A 26,382-nucleotide genomic window follows, 5' to 3' on the forward strand; every position below is an offset into this window, starting at 1 on the left:
CAACCACTGCACTATACTATTTCACAATGCACTTTTCTAAACAATTCTTATATCTTCCACCCTTGATATTTTTTTCCTTCCACTTTCCCCCTGGTTATAGGCATATGAAGGTTAACTTGGCTTCGCTTTTATCTCAAAATAATTCTCTTTGAGTGTTAATATGCTTCACCCAATAATGAGCTCTCTTATAATGACAGGAATCTTCATCACCACATTTCCTCTTTACCAGTGCTTTGTAGAGGGTGCTGTCAGACTCTCTCTAGTTGCATTTCTTTTGGTATCCTAAAAATGACCATCTAAAACGAAGCTTAATTTAGGCCTACCTGGACTCCTTCCCATTAATGCATATTTCTGACTCCCTGTCATTTCTTTCAACATTCCCAGGTATTCTCCTTTGATCTTAGAATCAAACACTTAACGCATTACTCAACCAATTGCTTGTCTAAATTTATCCTTTTATTCAACTTGTTAACAAGAAGACTGATTAGTATTTCTCTCCATGTTTTAGATATGACCATTTCTCTCCATGCCCACTTATTTCATTTTAGCTAAGATCTTCATTAATTTACTTGTCTTTCATTTTGAATTCTTCCTTAGATATGTCCTATTCTCTCATCAGATACCAACTTCATTAAACTCCCCACTGCCCACTCATCAATCTGCAAATATTATTGAGTATTTTGTCCATGAATGCACTGATGATTCAGACAATATACTGATCTTTAGGAGACTTTGAATCTTAGGGAAAAAATGTATTATGAATGCAAAATATTTGCATTTAGAAAGTTACATATAGTGTAAGTTGTGTGTGTGTGTGTGTGTGTGTGTGTGTGTGTGTGTGTGTGTGTGTGTGTTTGGTTTGAAAAAGTCATTATCTCGAGAGAGGAGCAATCTTGGCTAGAAAATCTTAAAGAATGAGGTGGGATTAATGATAGGCATTAAATAAAGGAGGGATTCAAGTAAGTACAGGAGAGCAGAACATTTCAAGCCAGGGTGCTGATGTGAAGTGGTCAAGCACAAACCATATTAAAGAGAAAGTTGAAGTGGGACCAGAGAGTAAGGCTTTTGAAGTTACGATAAAATAGACTTAAGTTTTAAATCATTGGAGATTAGTAAGATTTGGAGATTGCTTAGAGGTATATATAAATTAGGTAATTTATATAATAATATATTTTAGGACATTTTAAAGATATAGCACATATGTGTATGTGTGTATTTCCACAACAGACATTTAGTGCTGACAGGTAAATTATGCCTAATCTTAATTTTACAGATGAGAAACCCATATTGAGTAAAGTATTTGCCACAACTCACTCAACTAGTAAGCAATCAGCCTGAGATTCCAATGTAGACTCCCTTCGTTTCATAAGTTCAATGATCTTTCTAACATATTATAATATGCTTCTCCATATAATAAAATCAAAGTAAGCAGGAAGCATCCGTTGTTAACCTAATATGAATCCACCAAAATATTTAACACATGATTACAGAATTTTTATTCAAATTTCTGACTATCTTCCTAAGTCTATGCTTAATATCTACCAATTTGGTCTCCTTATTGCCTCCAAATTCACTTCAGAATCATTTCTTTCTCCTTATCTACTCTACCTCTGGCCTGGCCTGGTGAGATATTTTCCCTGCATCTACACCCATCCACTCCATAAATATATACTCAGCACCCACTATGGGTAAAATACTGGTATACACAATGTAAGAGTCAAGTGTGGAAAACTTAAAACACTTAATTAGTTCTTAGGATATGTTTGCTGAATGGTGCTTATAATCTAGTGGGAGACGTGTATCATGCCCATCACTTCTGTGAATTCTAAAAAGGGTTGAAAACTACATAAAACTGTTGAAGTTTTACTCAACTCTCGACCAGCCTTCCTCTTGTTTTTCCTGTTTGCACAGTTAAAGGCACACAGTAAATGCTTATTGCATGTTGATTTCCCAGAAGAGATGGATGTGAAGAAAACAAGAAAAATAGGAATCAATCATATTGACAAATTGGGCAAGAGGGATACTTAGATGGACAGAAACAGAATATTACCATGTGGAAAATAAATCACAATGTAAAATTGGTGGATCATAGAGAGATCTGAAATTTTGCCAGTATCCCCTTAAACAAAGATCTTGGTTTTCTATATCCTTTGCTATGGATGAGAATGTTCTGAATGTGCTTCTTATGAGTCAGTGGGAGATGTGTCCCCTCTGTCTTCCAATTCACTGTAAATTGGTGAAAATATGTTTAATTCTTCATAGAGACGATCTTCTGGAATCTGGTGAGGAAAAAAGTATTCAGTATCAATCACCAAGAAGACTTATTCAAGAGATGTATATCATCTCTTTTTGTCTTTCTGGATCTCATATTCTCTCCCATTACACTCTCCCATTACAATTATTCTCTCCATCTCCAACAAACTAAGCCAGATTGGTGGGCCCAAAATAAATTATGTCAGTCAATGACAAGTTGGTAAGTGTGTCTGAACTTTTTTATATCTACTGGCTTAATTGTCTTTGGAGGAAAGTGATCAAAACAAGGCAGCCACTCTTGAATGCTTCAGGCAAGTGGACAGATGGGCAAGTGGAGAGAGTATGTTTCATCTGGAAGATCTAAGTGTATATGCATCAAGTATTAGCAATTCTTTTTCTTATATCCAAGGTGCAATGGGTGAGTAAGACAAGAGGAAATGCAGGTGATAGTTGTAAATTAAGGAGGAAAAAACACTGTGGCTTCAGAGTAAGTGGTAAGGGGAAAGCCAAGGAAAAAAGACAGAAGGGGAACAAATATAAGGGAGCTCTTCTGGGACAGAAAGTAAGTCCAGGTATCTGAGTGGTTCCATCACATGCTACCTGCTCATTTATTTCATGCCTAATACATTTCAAAGCATCTGAATTTTCTAAAATGATGAAGGTTCAATTTTCCTAACCCTCAGTCACAGAATTATACTGATATTTATGCTACTTAGGAGTGGGAAATGTGATTTGAAACATGAGATTTGGAAACAAAAACACTGAAACTTGGAGAAATACTTTTTTTTCTTTTATATTTTTATTGACTTAAGAGAGGAAGAGAGAGAGAGAGAGAGAAAGAGAGAGAGAGAGAGAAACATCAATGATGAGAGAGAATCATTGATTGGCTGCCTCCTGCACACTGCAGGCCCCACACTGAGGATCAAGCCTGCAACCAGGGCATATACCCTAACTGGGAATCGAATCATGACCTCCTGGTTTATAGGTCAACACTCAACCACTGAGCCATGTCAGCTAGGCCAAGAAATACTTTCTTGGAAGAAATGTTCCAGGAAATTTAGGCCATATGTTTTAGGGAATAAGCTCAAATTCTTTAGCCTGTCATTCAGGATTTAGTATTAGGCCTCTGCCTACCTGATTTTCTTTGAGTAGTTCTCCAATTCTGTAGACTATGAGTAACACAGCAGCCCCAAATCCCAGAATGGTAAGAAACAGGATCATCGCCACAAGTTCCTGTTGAACAATAACCAAAAAGAGACAGAGTGAGTCACAAGTTAGGTGACCCCAAGGTACATTCCCTTATAGCAGCTCCTGTTTTCATCACACCCACATGATCAGTCCCTATAGAACTACACACACACACACACATGCACACACACGAAAACCAGGAGATGGTTACTCAAGGCAGATGACTCCAACCTTGCAGAATTGAGCTGGGGACAAGGGGGAGAGGTCATCAGCATCTCTGTGCATGAACCTACAGAATACCACATTATGTGATAGAGGTTGCAAAAAAAGGTTTGTGTTCATGAAAAAAGGGAATGGGGGCTTCTTTACTTAGATTAGGATCAAGAAATACATACTGTGGAAAAAAAGGCCGCTATACAGAAGTCATCCTCATAAGCTTCCTGGCAAACATCCATATAAGCCAAACTGCCCTTTAGGTTGATGACCAGGATAAAGATTCCTGTTCCTGCAGCTATGCCGCTGACCAAATTTGCTCCCAGGCTTCCTTGCACCTGATAATAAAAACACTTAGACCCATTCCTGCGCCTACCAGTGCATTCAATTAACCCAGTGGTCGGCAAACTCATTAGTCAACAGAGTGGCAAACCGTGGCTTGCGAGCCGCAGTTTGCCAACCACTGAATTAACCCATCAACATTTCAGGGTTGGATGTATACAGTAAATTCTGCATGTATACAAAATAGAGATTAAAAGAGGAGCTCTTGAAAATGTATTTGTTTAATAAGGATTTATAACTTTCTTGCTAGGACCGCATTCAGGAAGACCCACGTGGGCACACAGAGTCTCTTCTCAAATAGTCTCCTTAATTGGAAACAAATCATTTATATGATCATATGTCTATACTTACAAGGATGAGGGTGATATGAGGATATTTTCTAAACAAGTGGCAAGGTAGTTACACTTTATAGTTTTAAAATGACACAACTGATATTTTAATGATTATAACCAAAACAAAATAGAGTGGCAGGAGTGGGGGAGAGTCACATATCCACATTATCTCATAACATAAGAGATGATGGCATGTCTCCCTCGAGACTCCTAAAATTCAACTTTCCTTACCTTCTCAAGGAATTGCAACTCACCAGATATGTTGCATTTTTCTTTTCAGACATAATTGACAAAAATCCTGAAATAACAAACTGTCCAAAGGAAGAGAGGAAGCACAGTGAGTTTCTGCCCTTCTCTATGTCCCTTTTACTCCCCTCCTCCAAATATAGGATCAAGTTGTGGATATTCTACAAAGTTAACTTTCAGGTTTTCCATGAGCTCACTGTTTTTGAAACAGTCTTGCAATTAAATTTTTTATTGCAATGAATAAAAACCTGAGGTTAGAGATAAACAACTAGGTAGATCTGATCTGGGTAAAAGAAAAGCTGTGTGCAGAGTTATTTCAGAGAAAATTATAAGAATATACTCACAATTACTGCTCCCCAGAATGGATAGCCTGTTTTAAATGATGAAAAAAAATCTTTCTCAAATTCTGAAATCTTGAACACGGAGTAGACAATTGTTCCAAAATAAAGACATATGAAACCAATCAGAATTTGTGTTACCTGTAGAAAAATGCATAACTCTTATGGAATAAAAAGATATTTCCTGAAGAGTGTATCAATTTCCTTACAATTAAGGCCAAGTGTGGGAAATTGCTTTGGTGTCTTGGGCATTCCTGAGAAAGGATCCACATGTGCTATCTTCCAGTATCCTCTGACCACTCTAAGAATTGATACAAGCATGACCTAATGCAGGAATGGCCAATATGATTCTCATCGCCTTTACTTAGCTAGACATGGTGGACATCAATAACTGTCCTTTCCATAAGAGAAGATAAAGATTATAAATCCTTCAGAGCAAGATATTACATTAGCCACCAGCAATTGTCCAGAGTTGGCAAATCCTATTTACCATTCTCATTCTAATATTCATAAGGAAATGCTTCTTTCTACCCAACAGGACCCAGTTGGTGTCAACTCATCTACTGGATTCTTTACCCCTCATGAATCCTACTGGGAAAACTGTTGATGCAACCTAATGCTCTTTCCTAGAACCAGTCCTTATTTTAATTGAGGTTGAAAAAAGCTCACTTACGCCTAGGAATTCCAGCTCCCTCTTCAAAAATGTCAGCCATGTCTGATGTGGTGATGGGGCAGCCTTCTCCAGTAGGGTGCTATCACGGAAAGATGCTTCTGAAAATTCAATTTCAGGCACACTGTGAAGTTTCAACAGAAATTTAGTCATGAGAAAATTTTCTAACTTTCTATGTTCAGTTTTGAACTCACAAAAAGGAGAGTTTTCATTGTTTACTTTTTCGAAACAGTCTTGCAATTAAATTTTTTATTGCAATGAATAAAAACCTGAGGTTCAAAGGGTCCAAATAACTGGTTAAGATTGCTATCTAATCAGTGATTAGAGAAGACAAAGTGGAACGAAAACTGTGCCAAGTCTTTTTATTAATCCAAGAGTTAAACCAAGTTCTTTCCCATTAATCTGTGCTGATGAGTGAAAATAAAAGCGATCAAACATGTTTATCTATGCATATCTCAGTCCTTTTAACGTAGAAATGTGTGTGACTATATTTTGTCACTGGCACACCCAATTTTATGTGCACAAAGAAATGGCTTTGAAGGGTTAGTTGAATTTCTAATCCTGTTTTCAACCTCAGAGGAGGTTAACTGGAAATACTCTCCCTTCTAAAGATTTGGAATATACCTAACATTTCACAATCGAACATTGATTCTCAAAATTCTGTTTTCAGCTTCTCCCAAAAATGTTCTAAGGAAAGTCTTAACATGTATTCATGTTTGGTATTCAAAGGAAACCTAAATTATCCACCTCTATTGGCCTTCACTCCAAGAACATTTCCCCTCTAAACAGTGGGACAGAATCCCACAGTTCAAGGTTAACAAAGACTACCCAGAAAGGAGCCCAGGGTCGTTTCATTTTTAAAAGAATCTGTCCTTCAGCACACATCAGACACAGAGGCTAGAAATCTATATTGATAGAACAAACTCCCCTACCTCATACCTAGAATGTGAACCTCTATTGTTAGAAAACTTAAGTTATTCCCAGTTCACAAGCTGAGTAAAAACCTTCCTCCCATCAACCAGAGAGAACTACTGGTAAGGTATAGCAAATATATTAATTAAACCAGATAGGTCCATGACTGAGTCCATCAATTGACATCTCCCCACCATTGTGACTATCTCTGTCTGGATCACTAAATAACTGAACATAGAAAAAACAACAATGAACTTGTATACATATATGCATAACCCTTGGACACAGACAATGGGGTGGTGAGGGCCTGGGGAGGAGGAAGGGAGGACGGGAGTGGGCTAGAAGAGGTTAATGGGGGAGGGAGAGAAGGGAAGGAGGAACTATGTAATACTTTCAACAATAAAGATTAAAAGAAAAAACAGAAATAGGTCAGAAGGTAGGTAACATAGATTTACTTAACAGAAAATGAAAAAAATAATAACCTGTGCCTACCTGGAGGGTTCTTGTGGATTTGGGAGAGCAAGATCTGCTCTACTTCTATTTTCCACATCCATTTTTTTAATTAATTGAGCTATCCAGTGATGAAGAATATTGTTAATGACAGACAAGCCTTGGTGGGCTTCCTCTCAGAGTGTGCTCTGGGTGGACAGTTAAAATGGATTGGCTCATGACATTGATGATTATCTTTATAGTTAAGACATTTGTTAGGCAGATAAATTTACTGGCTGATTAAGATCAACAGGGTTTCTCTTGCTATCTTGAAGAGAAATTTTGAGTAGTCTACTGAGACTGCTGTAAAATAATTCTGCCTGAGACCAGCAGGATTCACAGACCCTAAAAATGAAATAATTTAATGATGATTGAGAAGGTGAGAAAAAAACTACAGAACAGAGAGAGCTGTCCTTCTCTACTTGGGTCCCAGTTCAGCCATTTCTATGGCGGAAGCTCTCCCATGGTACCTTTGGAAAGCCTATCATCTCTGTTTAAATCATACTTAGATTCACAAGTAGGAGTATGTCTTAGCCTCTGAATCTCTGGATTCATCTCCGATTTCAATATTTATTATATTTCTCTGTCTTTATCTTTTTTGTACACAATGTATCTGGCTCTGCCACAGATGGTCTCAGAAACTAAACAGGCAGAGTTCTAACTGCTGTGCACCATTCCTGACAGACTGTGAAAGCTAAGACAATTTCACACTAAAGACTCCATTGTCCGCTAAATTTTTAGATTAATGGTCTGCTGCTTTGATTTTTGTGATGACCAGGATGGGATAGCAGAGACACTGAGGGGCATGGACTTGATGGCAAATCCTATGAGTAGTTCTCAGTAGCATTGGACTGAGCAGTATGTCACAATTAGGGTTAGAGCTACCAGTAAACCAATGTGTTTGTTCTAATTGCATAACTAGCTAGACCATAACAAAGCAAATATACAGGTGAGATTCACAGACTTAGGACACTTTCATTTCAGTTTAATTATAGACATAACCTTGAATTCCTCGTCATTAAACTGTAAGATACTACAAATTGTACCTCTAATCATCTGGATTGTTTCTCTGAGGTATGATAAAATCTGCATTCTCCAGGAAACTAAGATAATTATATGAACAGAGGACACTAGAAGATATATGTATTAGAATGCTTTTCGTAACAAAAATTTATTAACTCATGTGCCATCTTCCCACTGTGTCTTCAGGAATTGGTGGACCTGAGCAATGTGTTATTATAATCCTATATTATAAAGAGGAGGGGATGAGGACACATATGTAATAACTTAATCAATAAAGAAATTTTAAAAATAAATAAAAAATTAAAAGATAATATGCAAATTGACCATCACACTATCACAAGATGCCGGCACCCACAGCGGGGGCAGGGTCGGCCGCAGCGTGCGCCTGCCGCCAGAGTCCCCTCAGCCCTGCCGGGGGCTGAGGGTCCCCCTGCACCACCCACTGACTGAAGTTCAGGCAAGCAGGGCTGACCGAAGCACAGGCAAGCCTCAGATGGCAGCTGCCCAGCCACCAAGGGCCGGCCCAAGGCACAGGTAACCAGGGCCAGCCGAGGCTTGCGCTGCCAGCAGTGGCAGCAGCAGAGGTGTGATGGGGGCATCGCCTTCCACTGATTGCCAAGTCACCTCCCACCCCTGAGGGCTCCCAGACTGTGAGAAGGGTCAGGCTGGCCTGAGGAACCGCCCCCCCCTCCAGTGCATGAATTTTCATGCACTGGGCCTCTAGTTAAGAAATAAACATCATTCAATTATACACTCATCCAAAAAGGACTTATTACAGCATGTCAACTACTGCTGGTATCACTGAGCATGCAGCGATACCAGTGGTCCCCGTTCCTTGTCCAGTTCACAGCAGAGTAGAACGGACAAATGAGATATTAACAATATAATACATCAAAGGCTGCTAATCATAGCCTCAGGAGATTCCTTTCCTCTCCTTCAGTGAAATTACACCACCTTTGCTGGAAAAGACCTGAAGAAATGCCTGTTTATGGTATTTTCTGTGAGTATATAATAGTTCATTATGTGTGCAGCAAATAACCAGAAATTAGACTTGAGATTTAGACAGGAAACAGATGGAGGATGGTCTTTGGTGTCTGGACATGATGCTATTTTGTAAGAAATTTCAATAGAACCTTGAAAAACACAAACCTCCAAATTACTTCATATACCAATTCCCACCAGCATCTTCTTCCTACACTTTCTGAGATGTGTATCATCTTCTGCACCCACACTACAGGTCCTTATACCCATGCTCCATCATCTTTCCCAATAGTGAACATTGCAACATATGATAAAATCGTTTTTGTTTTTTGGTGGTGGCAAATTTATCAAGATGAGTTTTGATCACATGACTGCTTGAAAGGAAGAGATAATTGAGCTAACATTTCTTCCCACCACATAATTTCCTCCTTCTGACAGTGCATTAGCACATGTTTTTTATTCCCTCTCCATCTGGCTTCCTCTTTGACAAGCAACGGTTCTTTTCTCACACACTAGATTTATTTCCCCAAACTCAAAAGAAATTTGCTTTCAGATCACATCTGAAGAATTGTTTTCTCAAACTAAATGTTCAAATTATTCTATCTAATAAAAGAGTAATATGCAAATTGATCATACCTCCACTACACCCACAAGCCATGCCCACCAGCCAATCAGGAGCTAGTATGCAAATTAACCCAACCAAGATGGCTGCAGCCACGGAGCTGCAGCAAGCAGGAGGCTTGGGTTTCCCTGGCAATGGAGGAAGCCAAGCTTCCCTGCCGCCTTGGCCAGCCCAGGCTTACACTCAAGGCTACAAAGTTTCAATTATAGAAGATAAATAAATCCCAACAAAAATGGCTGCGGCCACGGAGTGAGCAGGAGGCTTGGCTCTGCTCAAGGCTATAAAGTTTCAATTGTAGAAGATAAATAAACCCAGATACCAGGGCCTCCACTTGGGTCACCGGGGAGGGGCGTGGCCGTCCTGCAAACCACCACAGGACCCTTGCCCAGGCCACCCCAAGGGAACCCCCACCCTGATATGGGACACTCTTCAGGGCAAACCAGCTGGGCCCCACCCATGCACCAGGCCTCTATCCTATCTAATAAAAGAGTAATATGCAAATTGACCATCACTCCAACACACAAGATGGCTGCCCACATGTGGACACAAGATGGCTGCCACAAGATGGCCAGCAGGGGAGGGCAGTTGGGAGGGACCAAGCCTGCAAGGGAGGGCAGTTGGGGGCGATCAGGCCTGCAGGGGAGGGCAGTTAGGGGAGACCAGGCCTGCAGGGGAGGGCAGTTGGGGGAGACCGGGCCTGCAGGGAAGGGCAGTTGGGGAAGACCCAGGCCTGCAGGGGAGGGCAGTTAGGGGTGACCAGGCCTGCAGGGGAGGGCAGTTAGGGGCAATCAGGCTGGCAGGGAAGCAGTTAGGCATCAATCAGGCTGTCAGGGGAGTGGTTAGAAGGTGATCAGGCTGGCAGGCAGAAGCAGTTAGGGGCAATCAGGAAGGCAAGCAGGCAAGCAGTTGGGAGCCAGCAATCCTGGATTGTGAGAGTGATGTCCAACTGCCCGTTTAGGCCCGATCCTACCTGGATCGGGCCTAAACAGGCAGTCAGACATCCCTAGAGGGGTCCCAGATTGAAGAGGGTGCAGGCTGGGCTGAGGGATACACACCCCCATGCATGAATTTCATGCACTGGACCTCTAGTTTAAAATAAATATGCATGAATTTGCATGTTACACATTGAAAGTGTGCTATCTCTTCTGATACTCTCAAGGGTCTCTCTCTCTCTCTCTCTCTCTTTCTCTCTCTCTCTCGCCCTGAGCCAAGTATGGGTTCCATAAATATGGTTAAGATGCCAAAGATAAGAGAGAGGCTGAGACTGATATCAACCTCCTAATGTTCCACAGAATTGACAAAATATTGTTCACAGAAGAAGAGAGGTGGTCCTAAAAGGCCTAGAGCTGAGTCCAAACTTGAAGAGAATACCTTTGTCTCTTCATTTACATGACCTCAGAAATGCAAAGAGAAAGATTTATGCAGACTACCCAGGTGTTTAATATCACTCTCTGTTATGTGCCAAACTCCTAACACAACACATGACACATAGTAAGCACTCCCTAAATGATTGTTGAATGTACTAAAAAACAATATATATATATATACTGAGTGGCCAGATTATTATGACCACCCCATCAGTACTTTGTTGGGCCACATTTTGCCTTCAGTACTGCAGCGATTCTTCTTGGCATTGACTCCACGAGATGCTGAAAGGTGATGCGAGGAATCTGACACCATGCTGATGAATAGCACTGTCCAGTTCTGTGAGATTTGATGGTTGTGGAACCAGCTGCCTGATGGCTCTTTTAACTTCGTCCCACAAATGCTCAATTGGATTGAGATCTGGTGATTGTGGGAGCCACCTAAGCAAGGTAAAGTCTCCCTCATGTTCTTGAAAACACTCCTGCACAATACGAGCACCGTGGCATGACACATTGTCTTGTTGGAAGAAACCATCTCCATTGGGATACGCCATCAACATGATAGGATGAACTTGATCAGCAATGATACTTAGGTATGTTGTGCTATTCAGACGTTGTTTCACATGAATTAAAGGGCCCAAATCATACCAGGAAAACATGCCCCAAACCATAACACTACCCCCACCAGCTTGAAGGTTTGTACTCATGCATGTGGGGTGCATGCTTTCATGCTGTTTCTGCGAAATTCTCACTCTGCCATCTGCATGATGCAACTGAAAACATAATTCATCGGACCACATGACTTTTTTCCAATGCTCGACTGTCCAATCCTTGCGTTCCTGTGTAAATTGGAGACGTTTTATCTTGGTAACTGCAGACAGCAAAGGGGTTCGAACAGGCCTTCGGCTTCCATATCCCATACAATGCAGTGTATGGCTAATTTGCCTACAAACGTCAGGTAGTCATAATAATCTGGCCACTCAGTGTGTGTGTGTGTGTGTGAGTGGCCAGATTTTATATATATATACATATATACTGAAGAAGATATGTAAGAAGTAGAAAGATCTTTGTACATATGGTAAACAAGGAGATAAAAGTAACTTGTGGGTATGAACTTATAGATATTGTGGATGATTCAGTTCAGTATCAAGAGAGGACAATTAATTTATAGGTCAGATATATAAAGACTTCAGCAGTAGATTTATAAACCAGGAGCCAGATATATCAGGAGCTTTAACATCAAATTTTCACCTTGAAAAGACCATTGAAGTCATCAGAGAGTATTGGGGAGCCACAGTGGAAGTGTGAGGCTTTGTGCCATCTTCCCTGCATACCTGACCAGGGTCCCAGAGCAACAAGATGAACAACAGCAAGTCCATTGTCAAGGAGATGTGGTGCTATTTCTTGTTAGCTTTACTTTTATTTCACCCTCATAAAAACCATTGAAATAGTATTAGTTACTATTATACTTATTTTACAGATGAGGAAAAATAGGTCCGAGAAGTTAAGTACTGTGCTCAAATTAACACAGTATCAGAATTTGAACCCAGCTCCATGTGACCTTAAGGCCCTGATTCTTTATTTCTCTGCTTTGCAGTTTCTCACCATGCTTTGAAGAATAAATGTTGACCTTGCTCTCAAAGTCCCCAATCTAACTCATGATTTCTGTGTCAGGGCATGTGGGAATGCATCTCAGCCGCTGGTAGAAATAAAATCTTGAGGCTTCACCCTCCCACCTCAAATGCAGTTCTAATTTGTCTTCAAGATGATGACGTGATTTTTTCAATTGACAGTTTTTTCAATGCTGATGTCAGCTAAAGTCTAGAAGCATTTTTCTGGAATAAAAAAACAACAACCATCTGACTCATTTTTCTTCTCATTGGGTAGAAGGAAGTTGGATTTGAGAGAGAATACATGAGATAGAGATTATTCTCCCTGCTCTCTTTAAACCTTATAAAGCAATGTCGTAGGTGGTGATCATAGAAGTTACAAAGCCAAGTTTGCCTTAGAGGCATATTTGTCCCTCTGTATCAAGACTTATGAATGACATTTATAGTTAAGACAGAAAAGATTGAGTCAAATGTCCAAGTTTCTCATGGTTGGGTTTTATAAGCTCATGTTCTCTTGTCTCTTGGATGGAGCTCTAACTCATGGAGATGTGAGGTTGAATTTCCTTGTGCTCGGATTTACTTTAATAAGGATGCACTCATGATTCCACAGAATTGGGAGGTAAGGAAATTGCCTGAAAAATAAAACAGCATCAATCTGCAGGAATAGGATCATCACCTGCCTCCCTTTCCTTCCAATTATCATCATGATCATCACTGATAAAACTCGTTCACTGATTATTACTCTGCTAAAGTATTGTATACACAGTCCTTAAACAAACATCAGAAAAGAAAGAAAATATTTTAATTTTGCAGTTAAAATAGCGAAAATCTAAAAGGAATTGGTGATTTTTCCTGGGTTTACAGCTAGAAAGTTAATTATAAAAAATAATAATTTAATTCTATCTGAATAAAAAAATGTGTGTGCTTAGATATGAAATACATTGTTTCCTCTTGCATTTTTACATTGGAATTCTTTTCTAGTCTTCATCCCATCTCTAATATTCATACCATCGATAACTCCAGGAACCCCACAAATCGCTACTGCATAGAAGTTTCTTTCCAACTTCAAGAGTCAGAAATGACCTCAAGCCCTAGAGGGAGGGTGGCAGACTATGGGAATTATTAATCATTTTAACAAACCTACCTCTCTTGAACTACAGCAGTTTGCTTTGCACCACATGGCTGAGACAGAGATGGTTATGCATAATTCCAGCAAGGTAAGGATCAGCATTAGAGACACAAGGCCCTAGGGGATTTGATGCATCATATCAAACCCAGTAGAAACATTCAGAGGAAAAAAATGTCAGCAGGAACTCAAACTACATCTCCCCTCCCATAAAATAGAACAAAGTAAACCATTAATTAGGTTTAACACATAGCCACACATCAGCACTCTATATGAGACACAATATCAATCTGAAAACGTGGAAATATTTTTCCTGGAAAGAGAAAGACACTGTATTTCTGCATCAAGTCATGTGAAGTAGTCATGGGGGAGAAGAGGCTATAGAGGCAAAATTCTGACCCCGTAACTAACATCTCCCCATTGAAATAGCAGTAAACTAAGGAGGCCAGCAGACAATTTTTAAAAATGGACAAAAGTAACCCTTCCACCATTTCATTAGTAGCACTTCATGGAGGTTTAGGCATTTACACTATTTCTAAAAACTAAAACACTAGCAAAAACATTAAATAAAAAATTTACTGGATTAGTGATCCTTCTCTTATTACTGAGGCACCTGAAAGAAGCAAATACAAAGTTCCTCTAGAGGAAAAATACCATAAAATTCATAGAAAAAAATCAGATCCATATAAATATAAATTGATATCATGAAAAATATAATGAAGAAAATGAGGACACCAACTTCCATGGATAGCATCAGCAAACCAGAGGATTAGAAATGAGTCTGCAAATAATAGTTCATAAATCATCATGGGGAAAATGGACAAACTAAATGAATATATTAAGTTGACCTCAGAAGAGGAAGAGTACCTAAACATAAACAACAAATTATAATTTGGAAAGGTTATTAAAGTCCTTTTCCTTTGAAAATATCACACTCAGATAAATTCAAAAGTGAAGTCATCCAAAACTTCAGTGAGTCATTATTTGAAAATCCCAGCCCACAGAGGAACTTGTAAATCTTCCAAGTTAGTTTTAGGAAGCAAGATGTGAAATAACATTTTTTAAAAATTTAATCTCTCTGGGGATTTTAGCAGTAGTAGTAGTAGTAATATTAATAAAATATAATTCAATGTGGTAACACTATATTAATTGCTTATCACATATTAACTTACTCAATCCTTGCACCAACCCTGTGAGATTGGTACTATTACTATCTTCATTTCAAAAATGAGAAAACTGTGCAGAGTGTTGGTTACCAGAAGAAAGGGGGAGGAAGGAGAAGGGAGTTCTAATATGCAGTGACAGGAGAAGATTTGACTTAGGGTGGTGGGCACAAGGTGCAATAAACAGATCTTGTAACATAGAAATCCACACATGAAACCTATACATTCATGTTGACTAACCTCACCCCAATTAATTTAATAAATAAAATTAAAAAAAACAAAGATGAAAAAACTGAAACACAGAGAGGTTATCAAATTTGCCCTTCATTACAGAGCTAATACATGGCAGAGCAAAGATTCAAATCAAGGCATGATAGTAGTGTACATTTTAGATTGCTTAAAATATTTTATAATTTAATATAAATTTTTAAAACGTACGTTTGATGAGGCACCCATATAAATGCATAAATCTGGTGACAGTGTAGACTGACAATTCTTGAATGACAGGCTGTTAAGTGCTAAATTTATTGAGAGAAAAATAAACCCTAATAGTGCAATTGTAGCACTGGCGATGTTCATCCCAAAACTGTTTTGCATCTAAAAAGCAGTAAGAATTTTCAGTTAATATAAGTAGCACATATTTCATTCTTTTGTTTACAATTTATATAAATAAACTAGAAGCCCGTTGCACAATATTCATGCAAGAATAGGCCTTCCTTCCCCTGGCTTTGCTCCTGGCTGCCCAGGAGCCGCCAAGTCCCCACTCCAGGCTGGAGCACCACTCCTGTAGCTCCCTCCGCCCCTCCCTCACCCTCATAGCAGGCATCCTGCCCTGCCCAGCCACTCTGTGCGTGTGCATATGCAAATTAACCCACCAACTTTGTCGGGGTAATTTGCATACTCACTCCTGATTGGCTGTGCGCGTAGCGGAGGTACAGTCAATTTACATGTTTGTCTATTATTAGGTAAGATATCAATTGAACATTGTTTACACAATCAACAATATCCCAGAAGCTGGGCAAACATCAGTGAACAAAGATCCCCACCTTCATGGGGCTTACATTCTAGCAGCAGTAACAACAATAACAACAAAAACAATTAAGTAATCTAATAGGTAAATTATATAGTATTTTTCAAAGTAATTAAGTGCTGTGGGATAACAAAGTGAAGTAAGGAGGATGTGGAACCCAGAGAGAGGAGAGGAGGTTTGTGATATTAAAGAGGAATGCCACATGGGGAGAAACATTAAAGAACTGAGGGAGTCAGCCTTGAGCATATTTAGAGGGATGTTCTTGCAGTCAAAGAAATACTTGGTTTAAAGCCCTGAGGTCACTGTGTTCCAGGGAAGCAAGGTGGGCAAAGGGGGTGGAAGAGATTGAACAACATAAACAATATCAGGAAATGAAGGTGGAGAGTGGACAGCAGATCATATAGGATTCTTTAGATCATGGATAAGACTTCGGTTCTTACTCTGAGAAAAATATAGAGCCTTTAAGGGATTCTGAGTAAAGGGGAAACAATTAGATTTATATTTTAAAGGGAACATCAATGTCTTAAGTGAGACTAGTTTAGATAGGGCCAAGGGAAGAATAACGGAGCCTAATTAAGAGAGACGGTGGTAGAATGGATGAAGTGTTATCAGTAGAAAGATGAGCAAAGGTCAAATATAGCTTGAATGCAGAGCCAACAGGATTTTCTGAAAACTAGATCCAAGGTTGTTAAAGGGAGAAGAACTAGGGATAATTCTGAGGTTTTGGGCCTAGAAATCTGGAAGAATGAAGTTCCCATGTGCTGATATGAGGAAGACAGTGGATAAGGTTTTTGAAGAAAGATAGGAGTTGTCTTTAGAATTCTAAGTGCAAGTAATTAGATATAGTTGTCTGATGCTCAGGAGAGGGATTTAGGCTGGAAGTATTCATTTCAGGATTCTAGGCATATAGATGTCATTCCAAGCCATGGAATGAATGAGGTCATCAAAGGAGTGAGTAGAGAAAGAGACAAAGAATTGATCTCAGGAGTACCCCAACATTAAAAGGTCAGAGAGAAGAAAAGGCACTAGGAAAGGAAATTGAAAGGGAGAGACTAAAAAGACAGGAGGAAAACCAGCCAACCAAGGTGTCCTGGAAGCCAAGTGAAGATATTACTGGAAGGAGTGAGCAACCAACTGCATGCTCAGTGCTGCTCATGGAGGAAGTTAGATGATGATTGAGAATTGGCCTCTCTGCTACCAGTGTAGAAGTCTTTAGTAATCTTACAGAGAGCGGTTACAGAGGTGGGGTAGGGAAGAAAATAAAGCCTATTGGAATAGATTTAGTTGAAACTAGGTGGATAGAAATCAGAGACAGAGTACAGATAATTCCTTTAAGGGGTTTAGCTACAAAAGGGAAAACAAAATGTGCCTATAGCTAACAGGCGAAAAGAAGATTGAGATATTATTTTTCTTTTGAGAGAAGTAACTGGATGCGTATAGAACATTAAGGAGAAATAGCCATCTACAAAAGAGGGAGAGTGAGTGGATCAGGAAAGCAGTGCAAATGGATAGATAATGTAGCGAGAAAACATAATGGACATTGTTTAATAAAGATCAAATTTTTGGCTTTCACTTGTGGAATTAGTTATGGGAGAGTGTGTACTCAAAATAATTATATTGCTCAAATTTAACAACACAAAAATCAAGAAGCTTTTTTCTATGCTTTGGATTTATCAGATATTCATCATAACCATCTCAGTGATTATATTCACAATCTATATGATTTTCTGATGCTCTACCATCTGGATGTCTTAAGAAAATGACCCCTCGGGGGATGTCAGAGAGCCGGTTTCGGCCCAATCCCACAAGCCAGGCAGAGGGACCCCAATGATGCACGATTCGTGCACTGGGCCTCTAGTATGTAATATCAGTCTGACATTTTTATCTTATGCATTAAAGAGACGTGGCATCTCAGTTGGAGTTTCAACCTCTATTCTCTTATTAATGGATAACATTTCTACTCTTATGATCATAGAAAAAGAGGAAGAACTGCCACTTACCAACTTTCTTGTGGGTTTTCTCCCAGCAGCAACAGATATAGATCCTGAAATAATAAACTGTTTGAAAAGAGGAAATGAAGCAGATAAGAAAATATAAGTTGTCACAATTTTTTTCTTGGTCCTCCCATAGTATACCTAGCAATAGTCACATAAACCTTCTTTTTTAAATTCACATCCTAGAACATTATACTTGATGTTGTTCATCATAAATACAATTTTAAATTTGTTTAAATTTTGAGTAAAGTTATATTTTCATTTAATTTTATATCTGACTTTGTATAGGTTTATGTGGATGTACATACTTTAAAAACATAATTAATACATATTTAATGTAATATAATTATCTTTATGCTTATATGTATATTAAATGTAAATCATACTTATTTATATACACATGTATCCTATATAATAAAAGCCTAATATGCTAAGTGTTGGGTTGACTGGTAGGTCATTCAACCAATCAAAACATAATATGCTAATGATATGCTAAGGCCACTCAACTGCTCACCATGACGTGCACTGACCACCAGAGGACAGACAGTCAACTGGTCGACCAGTCGCTATGAGGTGCACTGACCACCAGGGGGCAGACACTCCAACCGGTAGGTTAGCTTGATGCTGGGGTTCGGCCAATCGGGACTGAGTGAGACAGGCCAGACACGCTCTGGAGCCCTCCCACAGTCCCTCTCCACATGGCCAACTTCCCACATCCCTCCCTGGCCCTGATTGTTCACCGGTGGGGTCCCTCGGCCTGGCCTGGGCCCTCTCACAATCTGGGACCCCTCAGGGGATGTCAGAGAGCCGGTTTTGGCCCAATCCCACAGGCCAGGCAGAGGGACCCCACTGATACACGAATTCGTGCACTGGGCCTCTAGTATATAATATCAGCCTGACATTTTTCTCTAAGCTTCAGAAAAGGGTTTGACTTATTGGACTAGATATGCTTAAAGATATTCTTAAATCTATTGGACTAGTGTCTACATCAATATATCCACTATTTTTAAAGATTATTTTGATATACTATTGTTTCCATTACTTTAATTTTGATCAATTGAATTCTCTACCTGTTCATGATTTTCTCAAAACCTCAGTCTGTCTTTTTACCTCGTCAATTTTCACAACCATTTACCAATGGTTTACCACTCCTATGGTTTGAGGGAAAACTTGAAGAGCAAAGGCTTGCTACATAAAAATTCAACTATCGAATTCTGGCTGAACATGAAGGAGCAGGCTTTGAATTTTATTTTAAATAACAAAAAGGTTATCACGGGAACCTCCTGAATTGCTTTAACTTTATGGTTAAGAGCAAGGCTCTGTGTTCTGATCTCATCTTCAGCTCATTTTCATTCTGTAACCTTAGACAAATTATCAAATCCTTCTTTGCCTCAGTTTCTTTTTCAGTAAAATAGAGAAGTACATATCCCCATGTTAATATTACTTACCTTATAGCTGCAAGGAGATAAGGTGAAATAATACAGAGTCATGGCTTAGATAAGTGTCAAGCATGCAAAAAGCATTCAAATTATTAGCAATAGCTAAGTCTTTTATATACATTTTTCCATTCCACAGTGACCTAAAGAGAAGGGCCTCATATTATTTCTACCAATCTAGTGAAGAAACTGATGGGTGAGAATTCAAATATCTTTTCCAAAGTTACAGAGTCAATAAGGATGATTAAGAAAAAGATGAGCAAATAGAAGGAATCACACAGTCCATATATAGCAGGTCATGTATACAGAGGGGTGTGGAGGGAGACGAGGATTTAGTTAAAGGTGAAGCTAGATATGAAGGGTCCTAGACCTTAGAGTTTGCTCTGTGGATGATATAGAGCCAGAGAGAAGCTTCCAACAATGGGAAACCAATGGTCAGATTTGAACCTTAGGGTTGAGGATGCTAAAAGAGTGAAACTCTGGCTCCCCGACTATAAATAATTAAAGATTTTATTATCCTCTATTCTACAATATGGACATTTTCCATTTAGGTAGTCAGGAATCATTATGCAGAGCAAATATGTACCCTGAGTTTTCTAAAAAAAAATTCAGATTCTAAGTTTTCCATCAAAATGATATTAACTATTTTTAAAATTTTCAGAAATATTAAATCAAAATTACATGTTTTGGACTTTATCCAGAAACAGCATATAATCTTTTATCAGAATATGAGATCTGATTTTGTTCAAGACATTTTGGCTAAATTATGAGCAATTTATTTTAAAAGGAGATCTGAAGTTGAGTGGTTTTGAAAAATAAAAACATGAATAAGCCCTAACTGGTTTGGCTCAGTGGATAGAGCGTCGGCCTGCGGACTGGAGGGTTCCAGGTTCGATTCCAGTCAAGGGCATGTACCTTGGTTGCGGGCACATCCCCAGTGGGGAGTGTGCAGGAGGCAGCTGGTCGATGTTCTCTCTCATCGATGTTTCTAACTCTCTATCCCTCTCCCTTCCTCTCTGTAAAAAATCAATAAAATATATTTTTTTAAAAAAATAAATAAATAAAAACATGAATAAATTAGAGCCCTAGACTTGTAAATTTCTTTCTTCTTCATTTGACAATTACATGTTCTGTTCACTATTTTCAACTAAACATTCCCATCTTCACGGTACCATCTTTGTTTTCATGTTTAATCCAAGACCAAATGTAGAAATTCTCAAGGTTTTAGCAGCAGAATAAATAAGCAAAACAAACAAAAATTTACCCAAAAAAAGCCAAAAAGAATCCATAAGGTAGATGATCAAATTATAAAGTTGAATAAGTAAATTTTTTAAATCACCTAGATTTTTAAAAATTACCTAGCCTATTTTTTTAATTACATTTCCACCTAAGTAAGGACTGCTCATCTGATTTTCAGACAGTAATCAGCAGGCAATTCTCTTCTCTCCCAAACCAGCACTCTCTTGGCTGTACCACAGGCAATTCACCAATACTCATTTTTTCATTTAATTTCATACCAGTCAATGTGATTTCTTATCATCAGAAAGTAGGGTGCTTTGTTTTTAAAACTAGTTTTTGTCAAGAATTAAAAATCAAACCCACATAATGCAACCTTCAAATTACCTAAGAACAATACTTTAATAATCAAACACATTTCTAGCAGTGGTATCTAAGAAATGACTTATGGTTAAGGTATTTGAATACTCACAAATACAGCGCCCCATAGCGGGTAGCCTGTGTAAAAGGTAAAAAAAAAGAAGTGCCTGAAGAGATGGGATAAGTTTTGTAAAGAACCCAGAAAAACACCCAGAGCCAGAATTATCACTCCATTCAGGATCTGGATGACCTGTAAGAAGAAAAATCATAATGGTCATATATTAGTGTACAGTGAGAAGAGACCATTTACATTTTCCTCAGAAAGGAGACATCAGTGCTTGAAATGGTTAGAGTCAAGCCTAAATTAATTGGGCAAGAGCTTACCCTGGGAGGTTTTTGTTCCTTCCTGTTCCTACTACCAATTCTGGTGGCAACCCTTCATCTTCACCTCTCCCCCTACTTCTGTTCACTCTCACAAACTCTTTTAGGAAAGCAGCACAAGGGTAAAGGAGATGTGGCCGATAACATAAATTACTCAAACTACCTTCCCAGCATGCTTTGGACCCATAATATGATGAAAACAGACAGATATTAGGCAACATTCTACTCAATCTTTCCCTCAACCCAACTTTAAAATTTAAAGTACAGAATATGAGTTCATAGAGCTGGGCCTCCTGATTGGAGTCCACTGTCCAATGTTGATAGGATATTTCCTACCACAAGAATATGCCTCGGCATTTCTACTCCCAGGTCTAAAATGTACGGTAACTCAGCAATTCCTTAAGGGCATAAATAAAGTTTTCCACATGTAAGTTCTCTTTTCCATCATAAGCCAATTTTTTAAAAATAAGGCTGACTTACCCCAAGGGCTTGTAGTTGACCTTCCTGGTAATTTTGTGATATGTCAGTGGACTGGTAGACAGAATTATTTTCCAACTCTGGTTCCACCGGGCTTCCTGCTGAGGCTGTCCCCAGCTCTGCCTTACCAACTTCTTGAGAGGCCATGGGGTTGTTGATGGCTGTTAACAGGAAAAAAACATCCAAAAGCTTGATTTATTTTCCCACTAGCTAATAATATTTTTGAATGAATGGCAGAGTTCAATTCTGTCCATTCATCAAAACTACTCTCCACGAATGGGGCAGGGGAAGCAAAATAATAATGTTTTTACATTAATCCCATTTTGTCTTGGAGTAGTAGACATCATTAAATCATTGTGGTAGGCCTGGGTACTTAGCTTAATTTTGGAACAGTAAAAAGCAATTCCTTTCTAATTTTTATATGCATTTATATATTATTTAGTCCCTGCCTCCCTTCAAATCAATCCTGGACAACTACACATATGGTTTTATTGATCAATGATCTCTTATGTGAGGAAGGTAGGTTTAGTAATATTCTAGTACTAATAATAGGTATAATTTATTGAGTAGTTACTGCTATGTGCCAGACACTGTCTACTTGCTGTGAATGTGTTAACATACAGGGTGGGGTAAAAAAGTAGGTTTACAGTAGTTCATGTAGAAAAATAATACTAAAAATATTTTAAAATAATTAATAAGTACAATAATACAAGATTAATCTCTGTGTTTTGAGTACTCACAACAGGAAACCTAGTTTTGCCCCATCCTGTATTTAATACTCCCAAAAATTCTTTGTTGAATATTATCATTCCCATTTTAAAGATGAGAAAATTGAGGCATAGAGAGGTTGAGCAAATCACCCAAACTTATTTGGCTCATAAGTGAGCACAAATCCTTGCAGAAAGATTTTACTTTAAAAATGTAACATTTTACTTTTGAAAAATCATGTTAAATAGTACTATATGATACCTTTCTGGTTAGCAAAGAGTTTAAACATTATGAAAGAGCCAAGTTCCAATCCAAATTTGGCCACTTTCTAGCTGTATGATCCAGTAATGGCAACTTGGTTTTCATGTCCATAAAATAAAAATAATTTTATTTCATATTAACATTGCAAAGGGCAACTTTGATTATGAATAAAGTCCCCAACCTAATAGTTGATAAATGTTGACTTTTAACTAATACTCTGTCTTGTGTCAGAAAGGACTTAATGTATTATATATAAGGGACACCAAACAACCACCTTAATCACTGCAGCTAAAAAATATATATCACTGAAAATATACACAGTATGTTCATTTAATCTTGAAGAATATAACTTCCCAATATGTACTGTTCTCCAAGACAAAATAATTACAAAGTGCTTTTAGCACTTATGAGGTGGATTGTATGAGATTAACCATGGATCCATTAAGCATTGATGAATTCTGCCAAAACTATTGACTTTGAGTTTATAATAATATCTTTACTTTCTCCTTTTTTTTTTTAAACTGGAAATTTATATGGCAGGTCCAGTTTTCTAATAACTTTACTCATTTATGTCAAAATAAATCCATGACACTTCCTTTCAGGATAATGCTTACCTTTCTAGTTCGTTATTCTAGGGGGTACATATCATGCTTATTCAATAATTAAGGAACTAAAGAAGGTGAAGGTCAGAACACATTTCAACTTTATCATATTGGTAATTGCTATTTTACCTCTCATAACAGTTTCCTATCTATACTGATTTTTTTATGCTAGCATCAAAACACATGCTCTATTTAAGCACTGATAAATGTAAAATAACAAGAAGCCCTCAATGCCCATGCTCAATACTGTCCCTGGAACTCAAGAACAAGGGAAGATCAAAAAAGTTTATAACAAATTCTATTTTAATAAAAGCTTAATGTATTCTGCACAATATGCATAATAATAAGAATGACCCAAAGTAGAAAATCTCTAAATTCTTCTCCCATCTATGTTCAACATTACTTTGCAAAGACCAGGCTTAAACTTTAGTATCTATTGGGAAATAGGTGTATATTTTAGATAAAATATCTAATATGCGATAATGTATGCAATGTACAGAGCATTGGTCCTTCTTGACCTGATAGTTGATTGACTGTTTCTTCAGCTTCATTCCTCACCCCTCCTGATCTCAAAGCTCAATCCAGCCTTTTTTCTTTCTTTCAGCCCTCCCAAATGTCAAACTCTCAAAAGTCTTGAACCTTTCTCAGTACTGTTCCCCTCCTCCTGAAACACATTTCCCCCTAAGCTCCATCTAGATCATTTCTGCTCTTTTTCCAGACTGAATCTCAGTCCACATGTCATACTTTGATGGATGTTACTCTGAATTCCCTCTCCTTCCCTTCTTATTTTACTTACCACTCTGAGCCCTGATTGACTGGATACTTAATCTGTGTCTCCCTGATTTCTCATCATTGTAACTCCAGTGCCTAACTCAGTGTCTGTCATATGGTGGGCACTCAGCTAATACATGTCTAATAAATGAATGAATGTTTGGTCTCCGTGACTTATGATGACAGACACATTTGCAAGGTTTGGAGTGTCTTATACAGAGAAACTCCAGAGCAGTTCTAGAGGGAGGAAAATTATTCTAACCACATAACTTAACTTGATTTTGTCAACCTAAGAAATATTCAAACCTGTGAAGAATTTTTGTGAGTTTATTTGAGCCAAGCTGTCGACAGTTGCCAGGAAGCAAAATCTCAATGGACTGAGATAATGCTCCAGAGAACGGCAGTTTGCACCTTATTTAATACATTACAATCAAAAGAGCAGACGCAAGTGGTTTACAATGAAATCCATTGGTGATAGATTAGGGAGGTGGGAGAAAGCAAAGTGGAGAAACCTCTGGGATTGGATGAAAAGTAAGATGTTAGAAACATATTTTTACATAGATGGGTTCAGGATAGTTAACAGTCAATGATCAACTCACTAACAATGAGGGGATTTGTGGTCTCTGCAGAGCAGTGCCTGTGCTTCAAGAGGCCCAGAAAAAAGGAAATTACTTTGACATTACAACGATATATTATCAGAGAAGCAAAAAGAAAATAGAAAGGCTCGGTTAGGATAAAAGATTGACCTTTGTCAGGGAAGATGCTGGCCTAGGACATGACTACCCACCATAAACTGCTTTTATTTAAAAAGTTTTAATTTCAGACCATCCTTTGTGGTTATTTTTTGTTGTTGTTATTGTTGATCCTCACCTGAGGATATTTTTTTCATTGATTTTTAGCAAGAGGGAAAGAGAGGGAAAGACAGAAACATCTATGTGAGAGAAACACATTGATTGGTTGCCTCCTGCACGAGCCCCGATCAGGGCCTGGCCCGGAGAGAAGCCTGCAACCGAAGTACATGCCCTTGACCGGAATAAAACCCGGGACCCTTTGTGTGCAGGACGACACTCTATCCACTGAGCTGAACTGGCTAGGACCTTTGTGGTTACTTTCCGTCTCTGCGTTTGCAAGGCCTCCCCTGAGCTTGTCAGGTTTAGTATGTGGCCCCTTTTCATCCACAATTTTGAAAAATAACTATGAATATCAGGGAGAATTTTCAGCCTTCAGGTAAAATTAACGATGCTCTCTAATATGGTCAATTTAGCTTTTTCTTAATGGAGAAAATGTTGATTTTTTTTTTCTAAGAACCAACCAGTTAAGTCATCTAGCTTTCAGTGTGTTCTAAATGTTCTATGTTAACTGGTTTCATTCTTACAACATCTATATGAAGAGGTGATATTGTTATGATCTTTTCCATCTTACAGGTGAGGAAGCTGAGAATCAAAGGAATTAAGTACCTTGCCCAAGGCCACGAAGCCAACAATTTGAGGAGGTAGGGAGCAGAACCTGGCTGCCTCTGGAGTATTATTACCTTATACTGTTCCCTGAAGTTTATGCAGAAACTCACGGACCAAATTGCTTACCTCAAGGGTGTCCAGACTGCCTTTATTGCCAGAGCTAACAGCCGAATTTGGGTGCAACCACTTGGATTTAATATATCTAAGGGATATATGCCTGCATGTATGGCATCCATGCCCACGTTTTCCAAATAAATAACTATATAACTATATCTAACATTTTTTACCGTGGCATAACAGTCAAATTTTAAGGGGAAGCCATCCTTAGAGCTTAACTTTCCAAATCTCTACATAGCAATCAAGCAGAAAACTTTGCAGACATCCTCAGTGGCCCACTGGGTGACACCTTTAACAGCAAGAAAGACAGTGGAGAGGGACTCTATAGGGTTTACCTTGGAGGCTTCAGGCCTTGACAGACTTCTTTCTTCTCAAGCCCATCTTGCCGAGTAGGAGACACTGGAGACACTCAGTAACGACCATTACAGTGTCTTTTTCCAGAAAGCAGTGGCCTCCTCTAACTCAGGCTTAATGGATCTTTGCCTTAGGCAACACTTTAGAGAGGCAGTGAAAATGTTCTGTTGGGAAACTGAAGAATGTGCTAACCACATCTGTGGGTGGCCCTCGGATTTCACTGTGCTTCCTGGAGGCATAGTGTTGGTTAGGAAAGTGGCGCCAGGAATAACTATCTCTGACTTTGAGATTATTGTTGGAACAAGAAATACAAGCAGGAAAAAAAA

General features: G+C 38.7%; 2 protein-coding genes across 2 annotated transcripts; both read right to left on the bottom strand.

Moving 5' to 3' along the window:
- Positions 1-2,183: 2,183 nt before the first annotated feature.
- MS4A2 (membrane spanning 4-domains A2) lies at positions 2,184-7,048 on the bottom strand (the record flags this gene model as incomplete). The annotated part of the gene is made up of 7 exons (XM_080640853.1): positions 2,184-2,279; positions 3,388-3,486; positions 3,837-3,992; positions 4,583-4,639; positions 4,919-5,053; positions 5,586-5,706; positions 6,987-7,048. The coding sequence occupies 7 exons, from the start codon at positions 7,046-7,048 to the stop codon at positions 2,184-2,186; spliced, it is 726 nt and encodes a 241-aa protein (XP_080496979.1).
- A 5,109-nt stretch (positions 7,049-12,157) lies between these two features.
- Positions 12,158-26,188, bottom strand: MS4A3 (membrane spanning 4-domains A3). Its single transcript, XM_080640153.1, has 7 exons — positions 26,038-26,188; positions 21,790-21,947; positions 21,041-21,178; positions 17,903-17,959; positions 15,311-15,469; positions 13,728-13,829; positions 12,158-13,215 (listed from the first exon to the last, which is right to left on the bottom strand). Exons 2-7 carry the CDS (start codon positions 21,931-21,933, stop codon positions 13,180-13,182), a joined length of 636 nt encoding a protein of 211 aa, XP_080496279.1. The 5' UTR covers positions 21,934-21,947; positions 26,038-26,188; the 3' UTR covers positions 12,158-13,179.
- Positions 26,189-26,382: the final 194 nt, after the last annotated feature.

Source organism: Plecotus auritus (genome assembly GCF_963455305.1).
Source record: "Plecotus auritus genome assembly, chromosome: 9".
Taxonomy (NCBI): Eukaryota; Metazoa; Chordata; class Mammalia; order Chiroptera; family Vespertilionidae; genus Plecotus; species Plecotus auritus.